This window comes from Vidua chalybeata, chromosome 12 (assembly GCF_026979565.1).
Source record: "Vidua chalybeata isolate OUT-0048 chromosome 12, bVidCha1 merged haplotype, whole genome shotgun sequence".
NCBI lineage: Eukaryota > Metazoa > Chordata > Aves > Passeriformes > Viduidae > Vidua > Vidua chalybeata.
Window position 1 is genome coordinate 5,128,116 of NC_071541.1, and position 19,975 is coordinate 5,148,090.

At 42.1% G+C, this 19,975-nt stretch overlaps 1 protein-coding gene across 5 annotated transcripts; it reads left to right on the forward strand.

Moving 5' to 3' along the window:
- Nucleotides 1-295: 295 nt before the first annotated feature.
- Nucleotides 296-18,559, forward strand: EOGT (EGF domain specific O-linked N-acetylglucosamine transferase). 5 transcript variants are annotated; one of them, XM_053954043.1, is made up of 18 exons: nt 296-456; nt 895-940; nt 1,777-2,006; nt 2,350-2,450; nt 2,990-3,098; nt 3,185-3,279; nt 4,365-4,469; nt 5,564-5,670; nt 6,878-6,981; nt 9,515-9,607; nt 10,308-10,379; nt 10,864-10,950; nt 12,046-12,114; nt 12,939-13,000; nt 14,002-14,121; nt 15,089-15,191; nt 15,562-15,687; nt 17,832-18,559. In XM_053954043.1, the coding sequence occupies exons 3-18, from the start codon at nt 1,797-1,799 to the stop codon at nt 17,883-17,885; spliced, it is 1,617 nt and encodes a 538-aa protein (XP_053810018.1). In that variant the 5' UTR covers nt 296-456; nt 895-940; nt 1,777-1,796; the 3' UTR covers nt 17,886-18,559. The 5 variants fall into 5 exon arrangements, with proteins under 5 accessions (XP_053810018.1, XP_053810020.1, XP_053810019.1 ...); XM_053954045.1 differs by having other exon boundaries at nt 1,782-2,006; XM_053954044.1 differs by having other exon boundaries at nt 296-444.
- Nucleotides 18,560-19,975: the final 1,416 nt, after the last annotated feature.

Sequence of the window (19,975 nt, forward strand, 5' to 3'; positions counted from 1 at the left end):
GGCGGCAGCGCTTAATTTCCGGCAGCAGAAGGAAGACGCGGCCGCTCCGCCGCCGCTCCCCCGCGGGCAGGTGCCCTTCGCTGCGGGCCCCACCTGAGCCGCGCCGCGCCGCCGGAGCCCGACCCGCGCCCGGGCGCTGCGCCACCGCCCCGGCCCGGCCGGCTCCTCCTTCCCTGCTTTCCTTCCCTGCCTTCCTTCGCTGCCTCCTTCCCCGGCTCCCGCTGCCCCGCGCGGGGCGGTCCCGGCGGCCGCGGCCGCTGCCGGCGGCGGTGCCGCCCGCCCCTCCCTCACACCCGCGCGGGCGCTTCCCCGGAGCCCGGCGGGGCCGGGCCGAGCGCTGCCCCCGGACATGAGGATTGAGGCCGGCGGCGAGCGCCGAGCAGGAGGAGCGGCCGGTCCCGTGGGCTGCGGGGCTCCTCGGGGCCGGCGGGGCTGAGATACGCGGTGAGACACGCGGTGAGATGCGATGCTGTGCCGGGGCAGGGGAGCGCAAGGGCGGGGTGGCGGTGCCGGGGATGACGAGCGTGGGTCCGGCACCAGGTCCGACTGGGCCCGAGGCTGCGTCCGGGTCTGGGTCTGTCATGCACGGCCTGGCACAGCATGCCGGGCACCTTCCCGAAGTGACAGCGCCTCAGCCAGCGCCCAGGGGCGGGGAAAGGACCGCGTGTTTTGGGGCCGCCGCCGGGTTCGTGGCGGGAGAGGTGTGGTCCGTGTGAAATAACCCGTGCCCCGGGCTGTGCGCCGGGAAAGGGACCCGAGTGACCGCTCAGCGCAGTGCCCGGGCTGGGGCAGCTGCTCTCGCTGCTGGGAACGTGTCCCTAGGAGCAGGACAGTGCCCTGAGGAAATCTCCTTTTGCAGGACGTACCTAACTCCACCTTCCTCCCCCGCTCTAGGTTTCTGTACCTGGGAAATTGAAGTGGTTCCTCTCAAACCAAACAGGTAAAACTACTTGTATCGTAGGAATTTTGCTAAAGGCTTCAGTTGAAAGCAAGAATGCAAATTTTAGCAAATTATAACGCCAAAAAAGGTGGAGTTTAGATACAGGCCATACATTTCTTTTCCTCAGGAAGTTTAATGGTTCAAAGCAGGGGTGTTAGATGAGAAGGTTGTATTAGCAGGAAGGTATGCAGTCAGCTTTAGGGTATACAGATGTGTGGGCCTGTGTGTGTGTACATGTGTATATATATAAATACACTAATATTATATATAAAATTATATATAGAATATACTCAGTAGTCAAGTTTCTTCAACATGATGTTAAGCACTAAAAATAGGCATCCTGTAAGACTTAGCTGTGACCCTCTATTTGTCTGCCTATTTTCCCTCAGCCAATTATTAGTTCAAAATGGAGAATGTGTTGTTTTCATACTTATTTTAAAACTAAAAAGCCTTCTTTTCTCACCCCTCCCCCCCAGTTCTTCTACTTTTTTTCCCTTCTCACTGGATATTTCATGCTCTATACTTGGTTTCCACACTGAACTCTCAGGATCCCTTGGCATTTAGCTAAAGTAAACACACCCATTTTAGCTTGACTGGGAGTTTGTAGTGCGTAATAACACTCAATGACTAATGATTCAAAGATAATCCTGAGGTTGTGCAGTCTGGCCTCTCAGTGAAAGTTTGGTCTTCACAGGAAAAAGAAACCACCCCAGAAAAGCAAGTACAAATTTTTTGACTACATGTCTGACTCTGACTGAATTTTGTCCGGTGTGCCTGAAATGCTGCAGATATGTTAATTTCTTTTTTTTTTTTTTTTTCCTATTTTATTTATAAAGCACAGAACTCACAGGTTGCCATGTTTATGTTGCTTGTGTTTGGATTGCTACTGCAAGAAATTCTGGCTAATTCCCAAGCTGAAAATCCTACTGAATTCCCAAACATTCCAGAAGAGCCATTCTACAGCTACAAAGCCATCAACTTGCCAGATGAGCATATCCCCTACTTTCTGCACAATAACCAGCATATTGCTGACATCTGTAAGCAGGATGCTCTTTGCCCATATAAAGTAAGTTTGCTTTTTTCCTGTTTGTTTGTTCAAATTGGGGTGATTTGTTCTTGGGAGTTGTAGCAGTTGAAGATGGTGATTAATTGGTCTCCTTGCCAATTAGTCAGGGAAAGGATTTGTCTCAGAACCTATAAAAGGCAAGAGTAACATTGCTGTGCATGTGTGTCCACCTTGGAGCCTCTGCTGTGCATGAGGAATCTGGATGTTGTTTCTCAAACTCGGTTTGAAAACAGACCAAACCAAAAGCCTTTTATGCAAGATTTATGAGCTAGATGTCGTTTAAAAGCTGACAACTTCAGTCATTTCCCATTTTCCTGTTGCAAAACGTGATTCTGTGTTGCAGAAACACTTGAAGAAACTAAAATCCTGCTGGGGTTATGAGAAATCTTGCAGATCAGAGAACAGATTCAGTTACCCAGTGTGTGATTATGTTGAAACTGGGTGGTAAGTTTAATTTTAAATGTCTACTGTACATTGTGGTAAAAAAAATAGTGTAGTGCTCACTTTGATATAGGTGTGAAGTAAATATTATTGTGATATTTAGAATTTAAAGTGTGATTTTTTGTGGACACCTGTGTATATATATAATGTGTGTATTTATGCATAATGAGCCTTTCAACATGATTAAAAAATTTAAATTTTAAGGAAGAAAATACTGCTAAAAGCACTTCCTGCCAGAATGTTTTCATTATTCTGATTTAGCCTTGAATTCAGATTCCTAAAATAGCTGTATTTCCTTTCTTAGCTTTAAAAACAGAGGAAAAATGTAGAAAAAAAATGTGTACCCTTTTAGGGGAGAATAACTTTAAATTGTCACTTACATGCAGCTGATAAGTGCTTCCTGTTTTGGCATCCTAAATGCCAATAAAATAACTGGCTGCTTCTTCTGTTCCACTTTCAGTGGGAAAATGTGATCTGTTGAAGTTATTACTAGGATTGAGCAGCAGAACCTTGATTTGTTTCCTCTCTCCTTCACACATCAGGGCAAATGACATCGAGACAGCCCAGCGGATATTTTGGAAACAAGCAGACTTCGGATATGTTCAAGAGAGGCTCAGTGAAGTGAAAACCCATTGCAAGCCTGCAGCAACAGTAGGTATTTCTGATAGATGTGATACTTTGCACTTGTTTTTAAAACTAATTTTTGTTATTGACGGAATTCCACTTGCTCTTAACAGGGGGATTCATCTCTGACCTGCTCCCAGTACCTTCAGCATTGCAGAGCAACGAACTTGTACATTGATTTACGAGCTGTAAAGAGAAACCACGACAGGTCTCTGATTTGCCTGGGTTATAGCAAAAAAGGGATGTCAGGGAAAAGGATTTGAGAATTTGTTTAACAAAGCTGGTTTGCTTGTTGCTATGGATTTTCCTTTTTTTGCTTTTTACTGCTGATCAGAGGCTTGTTGCTGAAGCCCTGTAAAGGTTTACCCCTCTTCATTGCTGGCTGCTGCTGGTGGTGTAAAAACCCAAGTTCTCACTTTTATGGAATGGTGATGGGTGATTGAAATCCTCCCTGATGGAAGAGAGGAAGACGTTTTTGTGTCTTCAGTCATGTCCTTCCTTGACCAGATGATGTGCAAAATACAATTGCTTTTGTCTCAGGAACCAAGACCTTTCCTGTGCCTTTATACCAGATCCAGGAGCTGCATTTTTAGGTACTGAGTGACTGAGGAGAGATCTGAACCTGGATCTTCTACATCCTGAATTAAAAAGCTAAATACTGGAAACTGGATGAAAAAACCATACCAGTGGTGCTGGCATGACCCTCTGACTTGTCTTTGAAGTCAGTGTCTTGATCTGGTTCATGACTGAAAGTGATATGACCCTTCAGAATGGGTTTTGTCATCATCACAGCCTGTCCTGAAAGCTGATTTAGACAGTGCTTTTAGCTGGCAACTTGTTTTCAGGAAATTTGTTCTTGCATCTCACTCTTCATGTGTCATATAAAATCCTTGGGTAGCGAAGTGGGTTGTGAGATCTGAGGTAAATTTCAGTAAGAAATTGTTAGAAACAAACAAGAACTCCAACCAGTGATGGTCCTGTCATGGCAGTGATGCATCACTGTCATGAAGCAAAATTTGATTAAATTACTTATGTGAGTATGTGTAAATAATTCTTAATAACATCCTGGGTGGATTATTGCTGCTTTCTAAGATGATGCCTAGACCTTCAAGGACACCACTATCTTTATTTGGGAATTGTGGGAAATTCTTGATTTACACTGAGGAAAATACTCAGGTTTTAAATATGTATGAAGTGCCTTGCTGAACTGAGACTAAGCAGCACTGGCTTGAGTATGTAAATGAGATTGCAGGACTGCACAAAAGCTGATAGACTTTTTCTAATTTGCATTAGATTCAAAGAAGACTTTTTCCAGAAGGGAGAAATTGGTGGTCATTGTAGCCTCGATGTTCAAGCATTTTTGGCTGAAGGTCAACGCAAGAGCCCTCTGCAGTCTTGGTAAGAATCTCTTCTCAAGGCTGCTTCCAAGTTCACTTGCTAATTACTTTTTATTTTTGTCATTGGCATTGCCAGCTGTGTGTAGGGGATTTCATACTGAGGAAAGACTTGCTCCTTTTAAGGTCAATTTGAGATTTGATATTAGAAACCTCTGGTAATTACATCTCTGCAGAAAGTCTGAACCACACTGTGTGTAATTGTGTCCTGCCTCATTTGCAGCAGCAAAAGATGTGAAAACACCTTGCAATTGGAAGTTGTAACCTTCAGGTGTTTTCTGGGCAAGGTGCTGGTGCTGTGCCTCTAATCTGTGTGTGGAAGGGGAGATTGTTTTGTGGTGAGATGCCTTGAGGCTGGCCCTTGTGTGTGAGTTCCCACAGCCCTTGGTGAGGATGATGTGGATGTCTCACACAGCATTCCCAGGGAAGCTGGGCTGGGAATGTGAGGAGGGCCAAGTCCACAGGCTGAGTAGGAAGTGCAGAGCATCACAGTTTGCATGCTAGCACTTCAAAGCTGCCTTGCCAGTTAATTGATGAAGGAACTGGGGCCATTTAGGTCCATATCACAATTCATTCTTATGCTTTGCTTGTGTTTTCTTTTTTTTCCCCCATTTTTCATTGATGTTTAATTTAAGTCAAGAACTGTTGCAGAGGAAGAAGACTTTTCTCCTCTACCTGCTGTTGTCATCACAGCTGCTCATCCTTGTTTAGATGCAGGAACAATAAATACTGCCTCTACATTCATTATTCCAAACAAAGCATGGAAATCTCACTGAAGTGTCTCTGGCAAGGCAGATCAAGTTGTGTGGAGCCACAGATCCAGGCTCTGAAGCTCTTTGTTACATCCCTGCTGCCTTGATTTGGAGATCAAAGGTGCTGTTCACTCCTGAGATCAAAGGCAGTGTTTAACCTCTAGAAGCCCTGAAGAACTTTCCATTATAATTTCAAATAATTTTAATTGTCAGACTCTATCAGTTTTTAGCAGTCCTGTTAACTGAAATGGACTGGAAGGACAGTTACTAAATCTGAGACATATGAAGTACAGTTGTTTAAATGTGTTGATGTCAAAGCATATTCTGTGTGATTGAATCTTTCTAGGTTTGCAGAACTCCAGACATTCACTGCATTAGACTTCAGACCTCTAGAAGATGGGAAGTGTGACATTGTTATTGAAAAACCAACATACTTCATGAAATTAGATGCAGGTAACTGGTATCTTTAGTTTTTTTTTTTTTTTTTTTTGTACTGCAGTAAAAAAAGCTCATATTCAACTTGCCCATCTACATTATGCCTTTATGACAGTTCACTTGTAATATGAAAAATTATGTGAATTTTTAGTTACTTTTTTGGTGTAGTTCCAGTGACAAAATTGGAAACCGAGATTTGAAAATCTTGTAATTTCCCACAGTTGATTTAGAAAAAAAATCAGAACGATTTCCTGTAGTTTGCCTTGCACAGTTGTTCTCTGGACTGTGGTTTGGCAGGGGTTTGACTTTGTGCCAGAGGCTGTTCTGACTGTGTTTCTGCATGACAGGTTCCATACCATGACACACCAAGTACGGGTGTCTGTGTCCTGCAGTACGTGCTCAGCAGCAGGGTCTGCGTGCTTTGGAGGATAGGGAAGAGAAGTGGTGTTGCAAGAGGAGCAGCACCCAGGCAGGAATCTGACATTTTTGGAGCTTCACCAGCCTTTCTGCTGGTGCAGCACCGTTTGCAGGGCAGTGTTGGTGGGGGAGAGTGCTGAGGATGTGGACAAGCAGCAGCTGCAGAGGGGGGAGCTGTGTTTGGGTGCTCCTGTGCTGGGCTCTGTCCCTGTGGCACACAGCAGCTGTGACCCCAGTTCCTGCTCTCCCCCTGCCACTGCCTGACATTTGGAACTGGGCTGTGTTCCCTCCTTTGTGTTCCCTCCTTTGTTTCATGGGAGATTTTTGTGCACCAAGAATGAACAAGAGAGAAGACCCGAGGGATGACTTGGGCTTTGGCTTGTGTGAAAGTACAAGTTGTGTCTTGTGGTCCCACGGACAGAGCTTCCCTCAGCCCCACTAAAGCAGAGCCCAGACCTGTGCTGAAGGCCAATTCTCATGTTTCCTTGTGTCTGACTGGGCTGTGTTAAAGCAGGAGATCCTTTCATATCCTTCAGAAAGCAGCTGCAGACTGTAAAGAGAAATAGCACATGAAGCTCATATTATTCTTTTTTTGGGCCACTCTGTTTTGGTTTTTTTTTTTTTTTAAGACGTTTTACCTTAGATTTCGTTCCTTGATTCCTTCCTTTTAGAGGTTCCTTTTTTAGGGTGTATAAGGAGGATTCAAGGACTTAATATAAAATGCAGGATACTAATCAGGAAAAATGCATAAACCAGTGACAGTGGAGCACGTAATGCAGTGTTTTGCTAACAATTCTTTCTTTCTCAGGTGTTAATATGTACCATCACTTCTGTGATTTTGTCAATCTTTACATTACCCAGCATATCAATAATTCCTTCAGTACTGATGTCAACATAGTCATGTGGGACACTGTAAGTCTGCTCTGCTTTTAACATATTTGTGATGGGTTATATTTCTGCTTTATAGCTGCTCTGAAGGTTTTAGTAGCCAATCCTTAGCTGTCATGTGGCCATAGCCATGTGGAACTGGTAAATTTCTGGATCCTTTTAATACAGGTGCATGAGTAATTGTTAAAGAACAGATTTTCTGTGATAAACCATGTGCTGTTGGAATGCTCAGCTTTGCTAGCACATAGTTATGCCTTTTTTTGGTGTGACCTCAAAAATAATCTGATCAGTATTTCTAACCTGTAGCATTTGAAGTTTTAACTGGTTTTTGTAGGTTTTTTTCTCTTGGAAAATTGAAGTAGGTCTGCTCAACTGTTTGCTCTATATTTAAAAAGAAATGCAGTCTTGCATATTTGTAAATCAGTAATGTGCAGCCTGTAGTAAAGAAAACAACTAAATTAAATCTTAAATATCTCAAAGCAGAGTTTCATATTTAATTCCTTTAAGTAGCCTTCTTGCAGTTACTTCCCTCAGTCACCTCTCACATTGCCATGATAACATAAAACAAGTTTTTAACTGGGGCTGTTTTTGCTGTACAGCTGAGTCGAAACCATGTGTTTGAGTAATACTAGTTTTATTGGACAGTGTCTAAGGTGTGTAGGAGGGTATTAAACTAAATAACTAAATAAAAAACAACTGGGCAATTTGTAATATGCCAGATAACGTGCATAATTAGATCCAGAAATAACAGTTCTTGAATATGTCACTGTCCCACACCTGTTTTGTGATCATAAATTGCTGAGTTTTTTCCCTGAGCATTTAGTGCTAGGATAACTAAAATTCAATAGAGAACTGCAAATACCCTCTGCTTGCTATTTAATGAGAAACCTGTTTGGCTAGAAGAGACTCTTTTTTCTAATTCTATTGTATTTTAAAACTAAAATCAGTGCCATCTGTCAGGTAAGTGAGCTCTCTAGGTGCTGCACAGGACCTGTTAATCTAGCTCTGATGGTTTTCTGAAAAGCTCAGGTGTCAGACAGCGTTGTAAATTACTTTGAAAAGCAACTCTTTGCCTTATATCGCAGAATCAAATAACTCTTTCAGATGTACCATTCAAAGTAGTGCCACACTGTTATCAATTTAAATGAGCATTACCTGCTCAGGCAGCTGGAGTTCATTGCTATGTAAAACCAGGTGATGGCACCAGTCAACTACTGATGAACTGTGCTCATCAAAAGGTGGACTTGAGCTTATTATTCATTCTCTTTTTTTTTTTCTTCCTTGATGTAATTAGATTTGGCCATACTTCCTGTCTACTGTTCTTATTAAAGAGTAATGCCCTTAGATGTAGGTTAAACAAAGCAGAAGATGAGTAGGAATTCCACTGGGTGTTGGTGTGCAGATCATCTGTGAATGCAGGGAAGAAATGTTTATAAAGCACTTTTAAGGGGAGCAGAGAGGGTTAGAAAGTGGTGCTTTCATCAGTTCTCCACTTCTAATCTGGGAGAGCAGTTCTTGTAATACATGGCCAGAAGGGAGTGTGGATTGTAAAATTTATTAATACCTAATGGCAGAGCAAGGGAAGGCTTCTTGAACCGAAGGAAATCTGGTGCCCTTTAGATTCTTTTACATTTCACCAGATATCTCTTCTCTCCTGCTATCATTCGTAGTCCTATTTTCAAATTTCTTATTTAGAATGTTCCCACACAACCTTCCAAGCAGCCTGATCTAGCCTCAGAGTTGAAAGGAAGCTTTAGTGAGAATCTGCACCAGGGCTACTGAGGGCACATTTAATTGCATTCAAAGAGCCAGAGGTGGTGGCTCAGCCCCGGGATGTGTAGGAAAGGTGACAGACTGCAGGCAGGAGCCCCTGCTGCTGGGAAAGCCTTGTAGGGAGTAAGTAGATTGCTCTTTAAAAGCTCCTCACAGAACGTGTCTGCAAAGAGGAAAGTTTTTTACTGCTCTGTACAGAAGCCCCCTAGGTGTTTCTTCCATCAAACGAGATCATTGCCTTCAGTTTGTGATACATGTGCCATATGCAAGTGACAATCCCAAAACAGGGAAGTGCAAAACAAGCTTGTTGTGACTTTTTACCTCAAACTTCAGTGCTGCATTTGAATTCCCAGGTGTTTGGTGGTTTTGGTTTTTTTTTTTTTTTTTTAATCTCAGGAGTTGAGATTCAGGCCTCCTACCATCCCTATGTTTGTGTTACTTCAAATTTAACTTGTGTTCTGTTGACTCTGGGAAAAGTAGTAAGAAATTCTCACTCCTAACTCAGAAATTATAATCTGCTGCTGAAGAAATTGTCTAGTTTGCTAATTTATAGAAGTTTTTATTAAAAATTAACCACCTGAGAGGTAATTTGAGTTACCTGCCAGTGCGAACACAGAGTTTGGTGCTGTGTAATGTCTGTGCTAGGCTGCCTTGGGTCCTGTGGTGGTATTGCACATATGAACTGTATTAAAACTCAAATACAGAACCTGTAAATCATGAAGAGAGGTTCTAGTATGCATTTTTGTAATTGTTACACCCTTGGTTTTTTTTGCTTTCCTCCTAGAGTTCATATGGCTACGGTGACCTGTTCAGTGAGACATGGAAGGCATTTACTGACTATGAAATAATTCACTTGAAAACTTTTGACTCTAAAAGGGTATGGAATTCTATATTTTGTTTTAATTCATGGTCACTAGGGAGCAAATATGACAACTTCCCAAGCTTCTTGCAGTTAGGGGTGTCCAGAGGAAAGCATTAATACCTTCCATTCATGTTTAATTTGTGTAATATGAGTATTCTACCTTAGAAACAAGAGACAGAACTGTAACCTGATTCTGTGATGTGTCTATCCTTTATATAGATGGACCTAACTTTTGTGTCCTGAGAGGTGGTATTTATGAATGGGTTTTCCTTCTGCAGGACTCCCAGCTGAAGTTAAGCGTTTTCAAATGGTCTTTCTGAAGTCTTCTGATTCCTCCTGAGGTGTTTATTTCCCCCTGTAACTCTTGGCATTCCTGCTGCTTATCATTTAAAAAAAATTACACCAAAAAATGCATCTATTCAGAGCTCATTTCAGCCTCTTCAATCTAGTCGTAAACTCCCTGACTGGTTTCCTTCTCTTTAGTCCCTGTTTGTTCTGCTTTGGGGCGTTTTCATCACCTCTTCCCACACTTGCATGTCCCAAATGAGAGCTCTTTTGGGATCTTTGTTCTATTCATTTGCACAGCCGAGGAAGTCGAGGAAGTCGGGCTGTCCTTGGCAGGAGCAGTAATTGCTGGCTCATTAGGAGCAGGGCTGGCAGTGAATGGGCCGGGGGAAGGAGCAGTGGGGTGTAACTCCTCGTGATCCCCTCGCAGGTGTGCTTTAAAGAAGCCGTGTTCTCTTTGCTGCCTCGGATGCGATATGGATTGTTCTATAACACACCTCTGGTGAGTCCCTTTGTCCATCCATTCCCACCAGGAGGGTGTGGCAGGGTGGAATCTGAGCTGGGGAGTCCCTCCAATATCATGAAATACGCTGCAGTGAAGGTTCCATCTCCAAATGGAATGATCTTCCCTAAAGATTGGGATTTTAAAGTTATTCCAGCTGGTTGTGTGCAGACTCCTGTGTCAAAGCTCAGGAGGTGCAAATTATTCCTCTTTAATGGGTGGGCACTGTGAACTAACTGGTATTTTTGCAGAGCACAAGAGCTTAAACACAGTCAGACTTCCCTGAGGGTATTAGCTCACACACTCAGGCTCTAGCACTAGAGTTATATTTCTTTCTAAATGAAAGTGCCACTTGTGTTGCAGTGAATAGCACAGTGCATGATACTGGGCTTTTGTTCCACAAGAATGGTAAAAACCTGATCACAAAGCTCAGTTTTCTGAGCGAAATAACTTTGTATATTAACAGTTCCTTTTTAAATTTCAGATCTCTGGCTGTCACGGCACGGGGCTGTTCCGAGCCTTTTCTCAGCATGTGCTACACAGATTAAATATCACCCAGGAAGGACCCAAGGTGTGATAACTGCACAATGCAGCTGCAACATGGAGCTGGTGGTTCTTGCCAGAGAACAGCAGTGGGAAACTGAACCCAGTGGGGAATGGGGGTGTACCTGTGTACTTTTTGTCCTTTCCTGTGATGTTTAGGGTTTGTTTTTTTCCCTGCAAAGGCCTTCAGAGAACATTTGTGTATGTTTGTGGAAGTTGCCCTTATGTCTTATTTCTGTAGGACAGACTTTAGAGCATTCTCCTTCTGACCTTAGGCTCTCATCCCTGTGTCCATTTTCTGTGCTGGAGGCCTTGGTGTCCTTCCCAGTTGAGTCAGACACGAGTTCCATGGAGCAGCAGTGGGGATCCCACAGAGCAGAGCAGAGCTTGCCCTTTATCAATCCCCTTGGATACTGCTGAGCTCGGATCAGAGCTGGAAAAAACAGAGCAGTCTGGTCCTTGCATGCTTGCCCAGCACCATCTGTCTGCTCTGGGCTTCTCTCTTGCTCACACTGATGGTTTTTGCACGTTGCCTTGGTGGCCAGGGCAGCTCTGGGCTAGTTGAGGTTGAAGTGTCTGCTGGAGAGTAGCCACATATTATTGCTGAGGGGCACATTCAGAGCTCTGCACAGGCATTTAGTTATGCTTCTCCTGCTGACACTAATGGGAGCCATGCAGTTAAATCTCTTTATTTCACTTGGAACGCTCACCCCTGTGAGTCCAATTCATTAAAAGAGGTAAAAGGAGGAGCTGTTATAGAAGTAAAATATTTTTTTTTCCCAAGGAACTTGTGCACAAGCCATCCAGAAAGCTGCTCTCCTCCTTTCAAAAACTGCCAGATAATGTGTAATACAAAGGCTCTTTTGTACTGAATAAAGTAAATCTTTCAGAAAATATTTAGTTCTTGGTTAATAGTCAGACTTTCACAAAGTTTTTGATGCTTTGAATCTGTCAGAAAATATGATATGCATTTTAAGGTAGTTACACCATCTATTTATTACATGTGGAAGGAACATATTTAGTTGCTCAAATAATTGTCAGAAGTAAATATGGAAGAGTTTGGGATTGTTTTTTTTGTGAGGGCTGCCTCTTAGCTAATACAGTGCTGCTTCTTTCTTTTTAGGATGGGAAAATTCGAGTCACCATCCTCGCACGCAGCACAGATTACCGGAAAATATTAAACCAGAATGAGGTGTGGTCCTTTATATCTTTAAAAAATATTTCTTAGCGGTTAAATTTTGCTTATTGGATTGATTTTTTTAATCCAGGTACAGCCAAGACATCTATTTTCTGGCAAATCTTGGACAAATATGTCCAATGTTTATATTAATTTGTTCTGAAATGTCTTCTAGGCAGTCTCCATTTCTGTACCCCAGACACTAAACCTTGCTGCCCTTTCTAAATATCCAGTAGAAGACTACAAATGTAATACTAAAAGTATTTCCTCTGAGCAAACAGACACTGCCGATCTTCTGATAAAATTAAATTATTTCACTTCCAAATTATTCCTTTTATTTATAGCATCTCCAGTGTTGAAGTCTGACAAAACCCTTTGTAATGCCTGCAGATTGAAAAGTACAAGCCCTTGTATCAGAGTTTGCGAACTCAGAACATAATGAATTTTCATACTGATTTATGTTTTTGAATCATGCAACTTCGTGGACTTGTGTAAAAGCTTCTTTCATGGAAAAATGATATTTAATGTTTTCATACCTGCTTTCATTCTTTACTGTTAGAGCCTGACAAAAATGAATTTGGATTATCATCCCCACCTTATGTAGGGAGAAACTGAGGCTCATGTGATGCAGCAGCTCAGTGGCAGAGCAGAAAAAGCAAAGGATTTGTGCTTTTTTTGCTGGGCTGTCCTCAGTTGATTACTCCACTGCTGCACATAGTTTGTGTTCTGGTAAAATGGCAAAGACAGAAGTTGGTTTTATCTTCACCAGGTCAGGAGTGCAAGGGAGCAATTAGCTGAAGGAGGACACCAAATCCTTGTCTTTTTATTATTCTCCCCAGCTTGTGAATGCTTTGAAAACAGTGTCAACGCTGGAGGTCAGAGTGGTGGACTACAAGTACAAGTGAGTTGGTGGAAGAAACTGGTGTGAGCTGCTGCTGCCTGTGGCTGCTGCCAGCTGTGTCTGTCCCCAGGGCTGACCTGGCAAAATCCAAGGACTGGGAAGCAAAATGTTGGGTGAGGTGGTTGAGCACACCCATTCCATAATGCACTAGTTAGGGTTAGTAGGCTCAGGTTAAAGCTGAATGAACAATGAACAAGGTTTGAAATCCCTTTTGTTCCCTCTCCCAAAGCCAGCTGTCTTCCCATCACCTTTCTGCATATTGCTCTGCAATAACTGTGTGAACAGGGGTTTCTCTTCTGTTATGTCAGTGTCTTACTTTATATGAGCCTTAGTGTAGTGATCAGTAATAAATCTGATTATTTGCTGCTCTGGTGGTCCCTGAAGACACCACTTGAGGTCAGTTTGTGTGCCAGGTGTAGTAGGCACTGTGCCAGGAAGAAATGAGCTGAAGGAAAAGTTCCCAAACAATGTATGCCTGTCCCAAATAGCAGCTGCTGCACCTGGAGCTGTCATGAATCATGTAGGAAGAGTGAGAAATTGAAACAGCGCTGAGGCATCCATTTCTGACCAAACAGAGACAGTGGGAGGATGTTTATTTGTGTATTTTACATTGCACTGAATGCAGTTCAGAAACAGGTCTTTTATGGTGGATTTTTAAGTTTTGTTTGGGGTATTTTGTTCTTAGTTTTTGGTGTTTTTTTTAAGGTGATGCATTTTTTTAAAAGGCAAGCAAGAAGAAAAACCCTTAAATTTGCAAAAACTTTAAGTTGACCAAAATATTTTTGAAAGAAATTCTTGTGAAGTTTTGAAACCTGCCTGCATTTCTTTTCTTTCCATGCTGAGTTACTGCTGGCTGCAGCACTTGTGATCCTTAGTATTGTTCCTTGAAAAATCAGTTCTCTCTTCCTGTGTTCCCTTCAGCCAATTTTGTGCTTTCCCCATGTTCTGCTGGGGTGGATAGAGCTGCCACATCATCACCACTTTTGTTGTGTTGTCTGCAGGGAGCTTGAATTTTCGGAGCAATTGAGAATTACCCACAACTCTGATATATTCATTGGGATACATGGAGCTGGCCTGACCCACCTGCTCTTTCTGCCAGACTGGGCTGTTGTGTTTGAGCTGTAAGTCTGTTTGTCTCTCCTTCCCTCTCTTGCACACACATCTGCTCCTGTTTGTTGCTGTGTGTTAATGATCAAATACCTTCCTGGTATTTGACCATCAATGTTTGTCTTGCAGCCTTGTTTAGACTTTATATTTGGCAGCCTCTTCTCCTGGGGACCAAAACAGAGAAAGCTTTCATTATAAAATACAGTGTAATTATATCATACAGGCTTAGCCTATGATTTCTTGATCTTCCATGGTATAAATATAATGGAAAAATGGCAAACAGTGAGAAAACCTCATTGCTCAGGTTCTGCCCTGGTGAGTCTGAGGTCTAAGGATGTTTTAGTGATCCAGGTGAACTGATTATGCATGTCCAGGGCTATTATTGATATGAATTGATTATGTGCTAGCAACCCCCTGGAGGTTTTTATATCCTCCTTTTTCAGCTCAGGACATGAGCACCAGCTTGCTGGCCAAAGTCAGTTTTCTGTTGTTGTGTTTTGCCTACATTTCTCTTGTAGCTTCCTTTAAAAACATATTTTATCACAAAGTAGGGGTGTTAGCAGACACTCCAATCTACAGAACAAAGCAGAAATCCAGAATGCTTGTTAGAAGAGCTCTGAATTCTCTGTCCTGGGAAATTCTGCTGTGAGAAGGCTGCAGAACTGGTGTTTTGCAGCATAGTCTTGGCTTCAGAATGTTTTGTCCAGTCTCCAAATAAGTTCAGAAACTCAGGGGTTGTTTTTCACATGTCCAAGAGCTGCTGCAGCTGGACAGGGACATATCTGACATGCAGATGTGCCTCAAACTGCCTCCAAGGCCACATCTGGAGAGCAGAAGGCAGCCCTTGCTGTTGTTTCTGAATTTGTCCATGGTTTTGATGCCTTAGAACTGGACAACAGACATTTCAATTTTTTCCTCTTTCACCCTGGTAACTTCAGCATAACCTCTGTAGGTAAATATGTTTTTTCTGCTTGTCCCTAGATACAATTGTGAAGATGAACGTTGTTACCTGGATTTGGCAAGGCTGAGGGGCATTCATTACATCACTTGGAGGAAAAGGAATAAAGTATTCCCCCAAGATCAGGTAATGATGGTCACACTGGAAGGGTGAGGTGCTGTAACTGAAGGACTTCACAGTTATCCTGCTTTACATGCCTATGTTCTGGTATTTGAAATATGATATTCATTCTTGAGGCCAAATTAACTTCCCTGTTAAGATTAAGAAATCATTTGATATTAATGGTTGAGGGAAGAAGAGAAATGAAATTAATTGGCCATGAACCATTCATAGCATGGCTGTTATGCAGTTCCTTTGCTGATTTTTTTGCCTCAGAGCAGATCAGTGGATTAGAAGTAATACATTTAAATGGCAGATCCTCAATTTTTTTCTTGCTTTTTTAAATGGAAGATGTATTGATCTTTTCTGTCTAAAAGTCCTTATCTTGTTTTTCTAGGGACACCACCCAACACTGGGAGAACATCCAAAATTTACAAACTACTCCTTTGATGTGGAAGAATTTATGTATTTGGTGCTTCTGGCTGCAAATCATGTTTCACAGCATTCAAAGTGGCCATTTAGGGTAAAACATGATGAATTCTAAATTAGACTTCTGGCTGAAATACTGTTTTTAATTAATCACAGAATGGCCTGGGTTGGAAGGGATTTTAAAGACCATCTCATTCCACCCCCTGCCATGGCAGGGACACCTTCTGCTATCCCAGGTTGCTCCAAGCCCTGTCCAACCTGGCCTTGGACACTTCCAGGGATCCAGGGGCAGCCACAGCTTCTCTGGGCACCCTGTGCCAGGGCCTCACCACCCTCACAGCAAAGAATTTATCCCTTGTACCCAATCTAAACTCACTCCCTGTCAGTTTGAAGCCATTCCCCCCTGTTCTGTCACTACATGCCCATAAAAAAATAAATTCCCCCGTGAGGGAAATAACCCATTGTTAATTTGTCAGACAACTTCTTAGCACCATACCTTGTCTTTATAATTCCTTTCTAATCTGGAAGGTTTTGATATGTACAAACTATTTTTCAGTCTATTTCTGGCTTTTTGCACTGTATTTCTACATTCCAGATTCTGAAATATTTTTTATACAAAGATATGTCCACCCATTTCATGTAAGGTTTTCTGGGATAGATCCAGGTTCAACATACACTGCAAGCTTCTGCTTTAAATTTAGAAACATTTTCACATTAGAGAGCACAGTTTTATGATTTTGCATTTAAATATAAACTTTGACTCTTGTCCCTTTAGTTATAAATGCTCCAATACAAGAGGTCTGCACAGTAGGTTCAGTCAGTTTTCTGTCTCAGAGCAAGTAAATATTTTCCTGAGTACTTAAAATTTCAGGTAATCTCGGTATTTCATACTTTTTCACAAAAACTAGCACTCTGCATTGGAAAACTTGAGCAAATTGGAATAAAACTTGATTTTTTTGAGGATTCTAAAGGGAATGGCCTTCTAGTTTTTTTTAAGGACAAGTGATAAAATGTATAGAGCGTCTTTTAGTTGCAGCTGAAAGGAAAGGAACTGATGAGGAACCTTATTCTTGGAGTCACTAAAAGCCTAATTTTTAATATTCTTGTTTCCTCAAAATATTGAAGAGTTAATCCAGAAAGCTTTTAAAATGAAATCTTTCCAAAGCCAGTAGCACAGTTCACTGTTTTCAGTGAAGGGAATATTAAACCAAAGCTGAGTTCTTTTTGAAATTCCCCCTGGAGCTGAGATGTTCTAGTGAGGAAAATACAGGTAGTAGTTCTTTTATCTTAAGTGGAGCCAGAAGGATGTGTAGAAGAATCGAGTTCAGTGAGATAAAACCCTACAGTTCTGTGTTAAGTTATGGCTTTTGGGGGAATGTATTCCTGTGCTGGACTTGCAGTTCAGCCATACAGTTCAGGTGGCTTGGGGCAGGCACACATTTGTATGGAAATGCAGGAGAGTTCTGGTAAATACGAACATTCCACTGCTCTAATTGTAGATGGTATTGACTTCCCTTCCCCAGCAATTTCACAGAGTGTGGGTGCATTTACTGACCTGTCTGTACAGGTAGGGATGAGTTACTGTAAGCACAATTTTCATATAGATCTCTCAGACCTTAATCAGTGCATAGGTGAAGCTGGGTAGAGCTGAGACCTTCATGGATTTTGTGTATGTGGTGCAATTCTTCCTGCAGAGTGTTGTTTTACTGAGGGAGAAAACTGTTTCACTTTAAAGCACCATAGAAGCAAAATTGCACTTCTTAATATGAGGGGGTGGGGGAACAAAAAGCCCTTCAGCAATACCATTTCCTGTATTTGTATGTGTCTGTTGGGGTTTTTACCTTGTGGGATTTTTAAAGTAAAAGAAATGTATAAAACTTAAGCCAGTAAAATATCTGTGTTTGAATGAAACCAAGTCAAAGCAAAGATGACATTTAATTATGAACTGTGCACATAATTTTTTTAATAAAAAGCTTTTTAATTTCAAAAAAAAAAGAGTAAAATTTTTGGTAGTTTGCCAGGTTTTTGAGGCAAATGTTTTAAATACTATTAATTGCATGGAGCCACATGTCTCTGCTTTCTCCTGCCATGACAGGCTGATGTTCTGAGGTCCAAAGTGACATTCAGGTCTATTTACTTAAGAGTCATTGAGAGGTGATGCACTGCTGGCTTTAGTGCTGGGCATTTGAAGATTGGTTTGTGAAAATCTTTGTATATATTTAACTTCCTGTGGTGCAGGTGATGATGCTGAAGGCAGTGGGTGAGTGCTGGAGTCTGCACAGGAGCAGCTAATGAGGAGCTGCTCTTTCAAGTCATCACTAAAACAAATGGTTGAACATATGTGTGGAGGAGAGGCTCCAGGGACTTCATCCAAGGGCAAAATATCCTGCCAACATTCACCAGTTTCAGCAAATTTGAGTGCAGGGTCAACAGTTGATGGCCAACATGTTATTCAGCCTTTATCCCTTAATATTGCTAAGATGAAAAGACTGTTTGTGTTGATTAACTTTTCAAATAGCACAGAATTTTCTTGGCAGCAGAAGAAGGTTTGGTTGGATTTTTGGGTTTTGTCAGTAAATCCTGAGGGAGTCTGGCAACAGCAGAGGTCTGGATTGTGACTTGAAGAGCATCTGGACCATCTTGGGTCTGTCTGAAAGCTGGAATTTGAGGGAATCCATGAGACTTTTGGGCCACTTTATCTTAAGGCAGGATATAGCTCTGGGTTAAGTTTTCCTAACAGACCATGGGAATCTTGTTCCTTGCTACTTCTGATTTTTTAAAAATTTTTTTTTGGTCTCTCCAGTTTACCCAAGTTTAGAGTCTAAGGGGCACCTTGGCATCAGTGTGATGAATTCAGTTTTGGGACTTTGTGTAATGTTGCAAGTCCTGAATGCTTTTGGGATTGCCTGTGTTTCCTGTACAATGTAAACCAAGTGCTGGATTTGGAATAAAAAATAATTTATGGATGCATGTGGTTTCTTTCCTTTTTACTTCAGAATTTTTCAAGATGTAACTTCTTTTTTTTCCTTTGGAGAGTTCTGTGGAAGTTGGTAAGTGTGAGAAATGGTTTGTGATGGGGAGGTGGCAAATCAGCATTATTAATCTTAAGAGTCTGATTATAAATATTAAGGCAATACATTTTTAAAAGCCATTAAGTAATAATGGAACTGTTTAATTCTTGCTGTTAATCTTACCAGTACCATTAATGAGATAACTCAGGCTTTAGCTATCTCTTAATCCTGAATTTTTTTTAAGGAGAAAAACTGAAGAAAGCATTCTCCTTGAGAGCTCTTTTTATGTGCTCAGAAGGGTAAAATGTTTGATTTCGACACTGAATAATTGTTTCAATTTGCAGTGTTTGCCTTAAGTTGAGCTCTTCCACTTCCGAACACGCGTTTATCATGGATTGGGCTTTTTGCCTGACATAAATGAACTGCTATTGAATCTCCGCTGGCTTTGACTCCAAAATGGCCACAGAAGATTGGGTTTTGTTGCTCAGTCATGAATTCTCCTCATTCTTGCATTTCAAGTCTTCACTCAGGCCTGGGTGTGAGGGTACTACTGATGCCTTAGGATTTTAGCTTTTATATTTTTCAAATCCTGTACTGCATTGACATATAACTCTGAACTCCTTATAAAGTGTTGGTTAATTGTCTTCACCTTTTGGTCAGACAAAACAATCCCTCTAGGCCTGAAACTCAAGGACACCCTTCAGCCTCAGACCCTGAAAAGTACCAACAAAAATGAACTGGGGAGAAGTAAACTGGAGGTAGAAGACTTCATTACCTGAAGCTGTAAGTGGAGGATTAACTCCTGATATGTGAATGGACCAAACTTACAATTGTCTGAAAAACAGTCTTGGGTGTAGCCCCTGTCTGTGGCTTTGGACTGCCCAAGGTGCACCTGTTGAAGGCCTTTAGTAAATACCTGCTCTTAATCTTGTCTAGCCTCTGCTCTAGGGAGCCACTTGTCTTAGGTTGCAAATGCAAGGTGTGGTTGGGGGTGTGTATTCCATTGCCACCTGTTAGAGGTGGGGCAGTTCTCTTCTGTGCACTGGGCCACCTGTCAAAACCAGGTGGGGCAGGTTTTTAATCTCTTCCACAACCAATCCTTCCTCCAGGAGATATCTCCTGTTAATGGGCCAGTGAGCGTCCCTGCATGGCTGAGAAAATTCCATCATCCCATGGGGAGATGCTCCGCCCAAGAGAAGGAGCCAAGCATTCCTACCTGGATACAATCTGGGAGTTGGAACACCACAGCAGCCTTTGCCCACTGCATTCCCAGAGGAAGCCCAGGCCCATCTCCAGCAGCCCTGGAGCTTCAGAGGAAAACTCCAGCCTTGTCCAGGATCCTGCTCCAGCAGAAGCCCAGCTGGTACTGCA

What these genes read in the sequence shown, in the direction of transcription:
- EOGT (XM_053954043.1), top strand. Translation starts at nt 1,797, where the DNA reads ATGTTTATGTTGCTTGTGTTTGGATTGCTACTGCAAGAAATTCTGGCT. An exon ending in ACATAGTCATGTGGGACACT is followed by an intron (nt 6,982 to 9,514) that starts GTAAGTCTGCTC and finishes CTTTCCTCCTAG; the next exon opens with AGTTCATATGGCTACGGTGA. An exon ending in TCACCCAGGAAGGACCCAAG is followed by an intron (nt 10,951 to 12,045) that starts GTGTGATAACTG and finishes CTTTCTTTTTAG; the next exon opens with GATGGGAAAATTCGAGTCAC.